General features: G+C 39.9%; 1 protein-coding gene across 1 annotated transcript in view; it reads left to right on the plus strand.

Annotated features, from left to right (window-relative positions):
* The first annotated feature begins 2074 nt into the window (after positions 1–2074).
* LOC138019372 (uncharacterized) overlaps positions 2075–10000 on the plus strand; it is a 129311-nt gene continuing 121385 nt past the window's right edge. The window contains 5 exon segments of the mRNA XM_068866138.1: positions 2075–2228; positions 3348–3506; positions 4973–5143; positions 6885–7073; positions 9834–10000. The exon segment at positions 9834–10000 is cut by the window's right edge and continues 4 nt beyond it. Of these exon segments, the coding sequence (XP_068722239.1) occupies positions 2159–2228; positions 3348–3506; positions 4973–5143; positions 6885–7073; positions 9834–10000 (756 nt within the window). The 5' untranslated portion in view covers positions 2075–2158.

The following is a 10000-nucleotide window of genomic DNA, read 5'->3' on the forward strand; positions in this document are numbered from 1 at the left end:
GGCAATTCTCGACTTCCCAGCTACGCAATATCCCAGTTTTTTTAGAAACCAACCCTTATTAACTAGCAGATAATTCTTTTTCGGTTTTGTTAAGTGCGCTGACCTACTGGTGATTCGAAATAGCTTGTGAATGAATTAATGACATTAATTACAATCTTGGAGAAAAACTGAAACATTGCAAAACATTGTCATACGTAAATTGAAACAACAAGTGTTGCATTCTCTTTTTTTGTTGCTGTTGTGCAAAACTAAATTGGTTTATTGCTCCAAAACAAACTAAATTAGAGTCTCGTTTACTCATCTGGTTTGTTTACTAAACTAAAAACAGCTATACACACATCCCAAACCCTGAGTTCATTGATCACCGTTTTGTACTCGCCAACTACACTAAAGGTATGCTTAAACGCCATCGTATGGTCATGTCAAATTATCATGACGCTTGGACAGCTAAAGTTTTGTAGAACGTTTCGTCAAACCACCCTGTCGCAGATTTTAATGCGGAAGGGTAATTTTGCTTGTGTCAATTCTTTCACCTTGAAACGGGTTCAATTCGACTTAACTGAAGGTCGCGCCGTGTTGCGAATTGTAAATCGAACAAAGAAATGGGTGTGGTTGGTTTTGGTTCACGTTGCTGAAAAAGGCTTTCCTTTCGTATACACATTACAATATTCCCTATCTTTATGGGTCTAGCGGACTGCCGCAAAGAGGTCCATGGTTTGGCTTAAAGGGGCAGTGTCATGGATTGTTAGTAAAAATCTGGAAAGCAAAGGAGACCTGTTTACCGATGGCAAACAAAAATTTATGGCCAAGGTTTCTTCAAAACGGCTATTTTGGCTCACAGAAACCATTCTTAAGTGTTTTCATTTACGCGAAACCAAGTTTAAAATGAATGCCAACTTGAAAACGTCGGGCCGGCGTTTTCAAAATCTCCTGAGTGTGGCTCATTTTCCTCTTAAAATTTGATCTATTTTTATCCCACTGCGGTGATCCAGAAGCAATTTAAAAATGAAACGGTCACTGAAAATTGATTTAGTAACTTTATGGTCGAAATAAAAGGGATAATTCCCATGATACTACCCCTTTAAAGGTACAAGCACCGATATCAAAACGGTTCCCTTTCATGATCACTTTTTGTAGTGGGTCAATGTATGGAAGGAGCATCCAAGAATTAGAATTTTCAGGATCCTTCCTCGAATAATCCGATAGTCTGAGTTACGATATGTTAAAGCTAGAGCCATATAGATAGTAGTGTTAACAAGTTTACTCAGTCTTCTGGCTGAATCTCTCATTGATTTTCTTGCTGAGATTTTTACTCCATGCAAGTGAAAGGGAGACTTCAGAAAGAAACCTTACCATGGGGCCCTTTTCTCGAAAGTACCGAAACTCTACGGGCCATTTTCGGGTGTCACAATTCCCTTTCTATCTCAAGAATAAAGGGGATTTAAGTCGTCAAACTTCACAGTCATTTTTCTTTTTGTTGCCTTGAAAACATGTTAAAAGATCGGATTTCCAAAACAAGTGGTTGGCAGTTTCACAAATGGCTTTTCGGGCCCAAAACGTTTTCGAGAAAGTGGCCCCTGTTCTTAGTCACCCGTTAACGTGCACTAAAATAATCCAACAAAATCTGGCGTTTAGTCTCAAACTCTTTGAGAGCGTTCAATACAACTCGGGAACATGGAACTTCAGTAAAAATTAAAACTACCTTTTCATCTTGACATTACATTTATACTGATACTATAGTTAACTATATTGCCTAATCTAAACGCATCAATAAAAAAAGCAATAATGCTCTTTGTTATCCAGGGAACGTTTTGCGAAAATAATGAAATCAAGGCAACGACCGACAATTCTTAACTTAAAAGATTATATCGTAATGATTAATTATTGGGAACAAACACACGGTTCCACCAACAGGTTTGCACAGGAAAAGCAGTTATTAATCCACCTATGTAAACGAAAGCAGTTTATAATTTCAGGTGTCTATAATTTAAACAAATTTGCAGTCTGAGAAACTATCTTGATTTTCCGCCCGTTGACTGAACTAATTGCATGATCTTTCCGCTGCAAGGGAGGATCAAGATTCCTGTAGAACCCCTTTTGATTTAGTGGTGATGAACTAGACTTGCTTCAGAAGATTAGATTTTAGCATCTTTTTATCATGAGGGTCAGCTCAGGTCTTTTTCTCGCACTATCTGTAACTCTATTTTGGAGTGTTGTGGAAGGAAAAGGTAAGTACTATTTTCTGTTAAGGTTAGGTTAGGTTCTGATGTGGTGTTGAAATAAAATAAAAATAGGGAAATATCTTATCGGCAAGTTAAAGACGGAAAATCATGCACAGGGTTGCAAATGCAAATTGTAATAGTAACACCAGCGTTCTAGCATGGATTGAAAAAACAATCTAGTGGAAATGCGCACCCTGAGAGATTACAAAGATGGTTGCCTTGATTGGTAAAAGAAAAAAATTAACGGCAGGTATATTTTGCAGGTCGCAGGTTGCAGGTTGCAGGTTGAAATTGACCGTGACTGTTAGATGAATAGCTAACCTTAGGTCTGATTAGGCCTAAAGACGTTTCTTTAGGCCACCTTAGGCCTAAAAACGTTTCTTTAAGCCTGATTAGGCCTAAGGTTAGCTATTCATGTAACAGTCACGGTAAATTTCAACCTGCAACCTGCAACCTGCAAAGTATACCTGCCGAAAAATAAAGGCCTATTCCTGCTGAAGTTCCAAGTCGCTAAATTTAGCTAATTTCCCGACACAGCCCCTTAAAGTAAAGCAAAAAAGAACACCTAACACAGTTGGACTCGAAGCATTAAGTCCACGTTCTTTGCTTTACCAGACGGCCAACTATCGCGCAATCTTGTTAATAAGCTTAATAACTACGACGACTTCCGTTCATAAAAATAAATTTAAAAACTGCTTATTCAGACCCTCCCAAAGATTATCTTTTTTTAACATCTACTAGTGAAAATACTTAAGTGCGCAATGAGAAGTTGTGGTTTTTTTTTCAATTGTTTTCTCAAACTTCACGTGATCATTATAGTCTATGACTGTACTGAATACTTTTTAAGGCTAAAATTTGTTAAACACGCAAAAGACCTTCTTCAAAACACTCGTCTTTAAATGAGCTACAAGGAATAGTAAAAATGAGGTTTTAGGGTTCATTGCTTGAATGGATGTTAAGTAGAAAATGGTGTTTTTATTGCATGTGGTATGTTACGATCAGGGCGATATATTTTTTTTACAAAGAAATACAAAAGGCTTTAATCATCAAAAACCATCTACCACTTTCAAGCAAAAATTAGAAAGAGAAATTTATTGAGACTTTTTTGTTGTTTGGCGCGAAAAGTGAATGGCGGCTGGTCCGGATGGTCCGGCTGGAGTGGCTGCGCAGCCGGTATTTGCGCGGGAAATCAGCGAATTCGAACAAGAACGTGCACCGATCCGATACCAAGTGAAGATGGAGCTTATTGCAAGGGGGACAGCTCACAACAAAAGGATTGTATGAGTAAGTACTCAATGTTTACACCATAATATATCTCAAATTCTTAATCGTAAGAACGTTTGCCAGACTTGTGCCGAGTGTTTTGGACTTGTACCCAGTTTTCCAAGACAGGCGTCGAGATAAAATAGGACTTCTTTAACCATTATGTTAGAGAAAAGACTTTTGTGAATTGAAATTTCTCAAGGTTTCCTTGTTTTCGTCCTTCACTTATTTTGAGTTGACTCAGGATAGCTTAAACAGCAAATTCTGAGTCAAGGTTCAAGAAGCGGGTGTTAACGAAAGCAAGTAAACATTATACACAAAATGTACGGTTTCGAGAGAAATAGTTAGTTTTGTTTTCCCGAGACGAAGTAGAGGGAAAGATCAGAACTCGGGGGAAAACAAATCTAATTAGTTTTCCCGAGAGCCCAGACATTTTCGTCATATATTAACTTTCCCTTCAACAATCGCATCCAAACAAACACGTGCTGTTGTATCCGGCGCGGGCAATAACTGCGGAATTGTATCCTAGTCAGGATACATTTGAATTTGAGCAGGGGCACGTGACCAAGAATCAAGCATTCACAGTGCTTGTTTTGTTGAAAGTCTAGGTATATAACAAAACACCGTCTTGAGGGCTTGGTGTCAGTAAGACGAATTGGTCTAGAATCTTTCCTTTCTTGCATTTGCCAATCGCAATACGCTACTTAAAGACTAACAATAAGGAATTAATTGCCCTTAGCACACGATTGTAGACCCTTGCAGAATTTTTATCCGTGATAAGCATGGCAGTAAGAGGTGCAGTGCCCCAAATTAGTCTGTGTAACGTGTCAAGACAGTGCCGCTCCTAGGAAACCCCGGTGACCCCTCCCTCGTATTTTGTTCATTGTGTAAGTTTGTATTGGCTCTGATAGTGATGAAGTTCCTTTAAACAGTTCTGGGTAGACAGGTGAGGTCCTTTGCATCGAAAAGGCTCGTATCAGATGTTGTTTTTTATGAAACTGGATTGAAAAATAAGCATAGCTCTCCTTTGTTGTGTTTTTCCGGTTCTAATCCCTGCGGAAATAAGGGCGAAAAAACGGAACGAGAGAGTTATAGACCTCTTTCATAGTGGTGGCCGAATATTCTTCTGTTTTAATGCTAATAAGCCTTTCTGGCCTCGCTACAAATTACAAAAAAAGAACAAAAGAATATTTTCTTCAAAATGAGGGCAGTAGGTCTAATCAACATAAATACAAAAGAATGTGCATGTGATCGCCATTTGTAAAAAGTGGCCTATGGAATCGGGAGGGCGACGGGAAATCTCCGCAGAGCCGCGCAGTCAGCACGACTCATAACAAGCTGATCTTTTTTTAATGTTGTGGGTCTGTCAACTATATTTACAATTCCAGTAAAAAAAAAACGCTTGCCACCCAGGCTAAATTCAGATATGGTAAGGGAAAATCGAAAATAAGGATCAGAGATACTTTATTTCTTACGTTTCGTTTTAGTTGATGGAGGCTTCACTGAATGGAGTCAGTGGTCACTTTGTGACAACCCGTGCGGAGGGTCTGTGGTAAACAGGAGCAGAAGTTGTACCAACCCCACCCCCACCCTTGACGGAGCCCTATGTTCTGGGAACAGTTTTGAGACGAAACTTGAGTGTATCTCGCCATGTCCAAGTAAGTAGTGAAATCGTCATTCGCATTGCATGGTTTCTGGCAGAAGAGTCATGAATAGTCAGTTTTGAAAATTAGTCTACATTTCTAAATTAAGTGAAATCTCCTGCCAAACTCCTCGCAGCATTTGAGAATTCCAAGGTTTCTCATCAAGAATTATTCACGACGTAAATAAATAAATATTCGTAAATGGTTTGAACCCAGGGATCATGTCATAATTAAGTGAAATACGATGGTCTTGTTGAGTGTAGTCCTTAGAAAGACTATTTAAGGACGTTCGCGCCAATTGTTTCTGCGCATCCTTACTGCGCACGCAAATGCACACGCCACGTCATACACGAGCGCGCGCGCTAAGTAATAAAATGAGAAATGATAGGGCAAAAGACCATTGCTATAGCTTTGCCTGGATTTAACGGTCTTGGACGTTCGGTGACCCCTATTTTTCTTTCCAGAAACGGATCTTATTTACATTTCTCTCCACGTTGTCCAAAAATGAACAAAAAATCAATGTGGGAAGTTAAAAAAATTTCAAGATTTCTGCTCCCGGGACATCAAATCCTGCCATCTTGCGGCTGCAGGGCGCGTGAAACTGTAGTCGCTAAATGCGAACTTGATCTTTAAGGAACCTCACCAGTTGACTAATTTCACTTAATAAGTCCACTTAAATAATATTTGGCAGAGAAGATTTCACTTCAAAGATTTGATTGCAATATATTTGGGTTTACAGACACTGGCCTTATTCGCTAACGAAGCCCGATTTTGTCACATTTTGGGTGTTTTCCGGGCATGTTCTCTCCAAAACGAAGTCGGTGACCCCCCATTTTTTTTACATTTCTGACATAACTAACTCATCATCTTACAGTGGTAAAAGTTTCAGAAAAAAATCAATGTTGAAAAATTTTCGCGCGAACGTCCTTAACGAGGCTCGAAAGGATCTCAACACTAAGAAGAGTCTCTGTTTACATCGAATAACGTAATTAACGCTACAACACGTAACAGCAATGTTATGGTACCATATGAAACACCAATTATTTCCAAACAAGATGTGATCATTATTGTGATGTAATATGTTACCTTGGCAACGGGAAAGACCAGCCAAAACCCTATATTTTGGATTTAGTAGCTCATATCTCAAAAACGAACTCGGTGACCCCCCTTTTTTATTGCTCAAAAGTGATTAGAAGGCCACGATGAAACTTTCGGCAAAGTTTTAAAAAATTATGTCCAGAGGATTCAGAGCTACCTTAAAAAAAACCAAAAAATTAAGGTGGCTCTGAATCCACTAGACATAATTTTATTTGCAGAAAGTTTCATCATGCCTTTCTGATTACTTTTCAAAAATAAAAAATGGGGGTCACCGAGTTCGTTTTTGAGATATAAGCAACTAAGGACAAAGTAAAGAGTGTTTTTACAGGGATTTCCCGTTACCACGGTGACATTTTACCTCAAACTGATGACTCTATCTTGTTCAGCAATAACTCGTGTTTCATTTGGTACTACAATATTGCCGATACATGGTACAACGTCGTGGTGCCGATCCTTCTAATAAGAGCGTCACTTGGATGACATTTACTGACGTTTCGACAAACTGAGCGGAAGTCATAATGACTCGACTCTGATGATGACATCCGCTCAGATTGTCGAAACGTCAGTCAATGTCATCCTAAAGAGTACTTCTCAGGACTAAACTCACACGGACGATCGTACTTCTCTTAGGTATAAATAATATTGTTTTTCCATGTAGCTGGTCCTTTGGACGGTGAATGGAGTGTGTGGACTCCCTGGACTCAGTGCTCTAAAACATGTGGAATGCCAGGCGGACAAGTTCTGAGAAGGACGCGACTGTGTAACCGTCCTCCTCCGATGAATGGCGGGAAAAACTGCGTTGGCAACGACACTGAAACAGCAAGAGCATGTTTCGCTCCTTGCCCAGGTAGGTTTTCTTAAGCAAACAACGTCAACGTGTTTTCGCGTCGAATGTAGTGAAATCAAAACCAACGTTGTAATTTTTTAAAATTTCAATCGGCTTTGGTTAAGCCTCGGATTCCATAGCTTTACAAACTAGCATCTCCTCTGCAAGTGCGACTTGGAGTCCACGCATATATTGTCTGTAAACATTTTAATATTTCGTATCACCTTATGGGTTTCTGTATTGATATACTTATCCATTCAGTCACAACATTACAACATAGTAAGGAAGCAAAGAGCTGTACTATGCATTTTCTGGTATTTGAACTTGGACCTTCCAGATCTATAGTCCTGTTTTTGTACCACTACACTACAACGACGAGCATGCTCAACCCAACACAGTTCTTGTCATTATTTACTTTTGTATAAGTCAGTTGATATCCATGTAAAATAACCAAACTACAATCATGCGTTGGGAAGGTAGCTTCATTTTACGGATAACCCCCTCCCCCTTATCAATTTTGGATTTTCCAGGGAAAAAATGGTGACTTTTCTTACCTGAAGAACTCCAACATTGAATATGGGGGAGGGGGGCCACAAGAGCATGGTATTTCCCAAATACGTCAGCCAATAGTTAGAATAATCGAATTAGGTGCACGTGTAAAGTGAACTGATGCCCGCAACCTTCCCAACAACTTTTGAGCACAATTGCAGTTCTAATCTGACCCCAATTTTTCTCTGGGCTTAATTTATGCTCCAAAAAAAGTTTCTTCAATTCATCGGAGTGCGTATTCAACCTACGGTAAAATGACGATCATCAATTTAAACTAGGTAAAAACTGAATCAAATTTACCGACAACACATACACATTGTTCTCTGTGGTCGCAAACCACAGATGTAAACCTGACTGTGACATATACGAAAGGCATATTTTGAAATGTGATTCTATAATTACTCCAACCGAGAATGATTATCACAGTTGCGAGCAAGTTGAGCAATTGCAAAGGAAGAGGAGGGTGGTTTAGCGGTTATCAACCGCGCCTCCCACCTGTGTGAGCCGGGTTCAACCCTGGCCTCGGGTCGTATGTGGGCTGAGTTTCAGTCGATCTCAATCTGACTCCGAGGGTTTTCCTCCGGGTACTCCGGTTTTCCTCCCTCATCAAAATCGACTCTCAGTCAATTACATCCGGCTGCGGGCGGATACCCTCGATAGGGATAACCTCTGGTATCCTTCCCTTTCATTGAATTAAATGAATAAAGTTGCTATTATTAATCCGAATAGAAATGAAATCTTCATATCCTATGGCTTGGAAACGTGTGCTTCCGATTCAATTTATACTTCTACAGGACGTCGGTTATTTGTTAATCAACCACAAGGCATGCTCCATGCACCGCACAATTATTTTTTTTTAAAGGAAGTAATATTGCTTTATGGCGTTGCCGTAGCCGTCATCATTTCTTAAACTTCCTAATTCTCGGTTTTCACATGACGTCACGGCCGCCGTGTTGGAGACCCTAAACAAAGAAACGGCGGCCATGTTGGAGCCCCTACCAAATCTCCCGTGAATTTAACTCTATTATGATGCAAACGTTTTCTTTTGTTTTCGTTGAAAAACACGGCTGTTGATCACGTGAGTGAAAGCCAACAATAATTGCGAAAATATGACCTTTGGACATTCCACTCCTAGCGGTGTACAAAATCACCTTAAAAGTCAACGCTGGTTCTTAAAGGGAGTTCGATTCCCACATTATAGACTAAATGACAAACGCCGGTGACGTCATTTGCACACCCTCTGTAGCGATATTTTTTGTTTACAAACATTTACGTCAAATTCTTTTCATATTCAAATTTGTCAACCGCACAACAAAAGAAGTCATTGTTTCAAAAGCCAATTAGCTTCTGGTTAGCATATTAATAACAATGGGTGACGAAACGAGAAATATCGCTGTAGGTGTTGCACCATCGTATGAATGACAGGTACAATCAGTGAACCTTTCATAAGCTCCTTTAGTTAATCATCAAGCCTTTGTCTGTTTCATCTTTGCCTCTAGATTAATTGCAAACCAAAGATAAGACAACAGATATCGCAGTCGAAGGCAACCCGAAGGCTCCTCAAAAGTTTTCGATAGCTTCTATCGTATTTTTCGTTTGAAAGCTGGGCGCCCGGCTCCTATCCCGTTTCATGCAAAACTTGTCCCCAGTAATATTGGTACCCATTTTACCGACCACCAGTGGATGGTAAGCTGATTTAACTTTGGGACTCGACCCCGGAATGGTAGGATGCGGTCTGCAGGCTGCAATATCCATGAACACAAACCACTTATTGTTAAAATACAACAATACTTACTGTTAAAACACAATTTCTGCACGCGGGATACTTGCATTCTTAGCCACGTTTTATTTAACTCAAGAACTCACACACTATGCTGTAATTAGTATTCTGTGACATATTTTGACATTTTTATGTTATATTTCTTTCGAAAAACATTGGCGTTGTGTCACGTCTCATTTGAAAAGTTTACCGTTCAGGTTTTCGGTGCTTGTCAAAAACAAGTGTTTTGAAACCCAACTTGAAGGAAGCATCTAGTTGGCTATTTCCTCAGCGTGTTGGAAACGAAATCGGGCCGACCGAAGACAATTTAGCGGATTTGAAATCGGAGCTACCCCATTCAATCTCATTTACGTCACCTTTTCTTGTAATGTGCCTTCAGAACAATAAATTTAATTACCAAGAGTCTATAACCCCTTATCATCATCATCATCTTCACTTATATTTCTTTACAGTTGATGGCGGGTTCGGTTTGTGGTCAGGATGGACAACTTGCAGTAAATCATGTGGCACTGGTACCCAGTCAAGGAGCAGAACCTGTACTAGCCCGCCACCTGCAGATGGCGGACTAAACTGCACCGGGGACTACAGTCAAGCAAGGAGCTGTAAACGGGCTTCTTGT

Source organism: Montipora capricornis, chromosome 10, assembly GCF_036669925.1.
Source record: "Montipora capricornis isolate CH-2021 chromosome 10, ASM3666992v2, whole genome shotgun sequence".
Classification (NCBI taxonomy): domain Eukaryota; kingdom Metazoa; phylum Cnidaria; class Anthozoa; order Scleractinia; family Acroporidae; genus Montipora; species Montipora capricornis.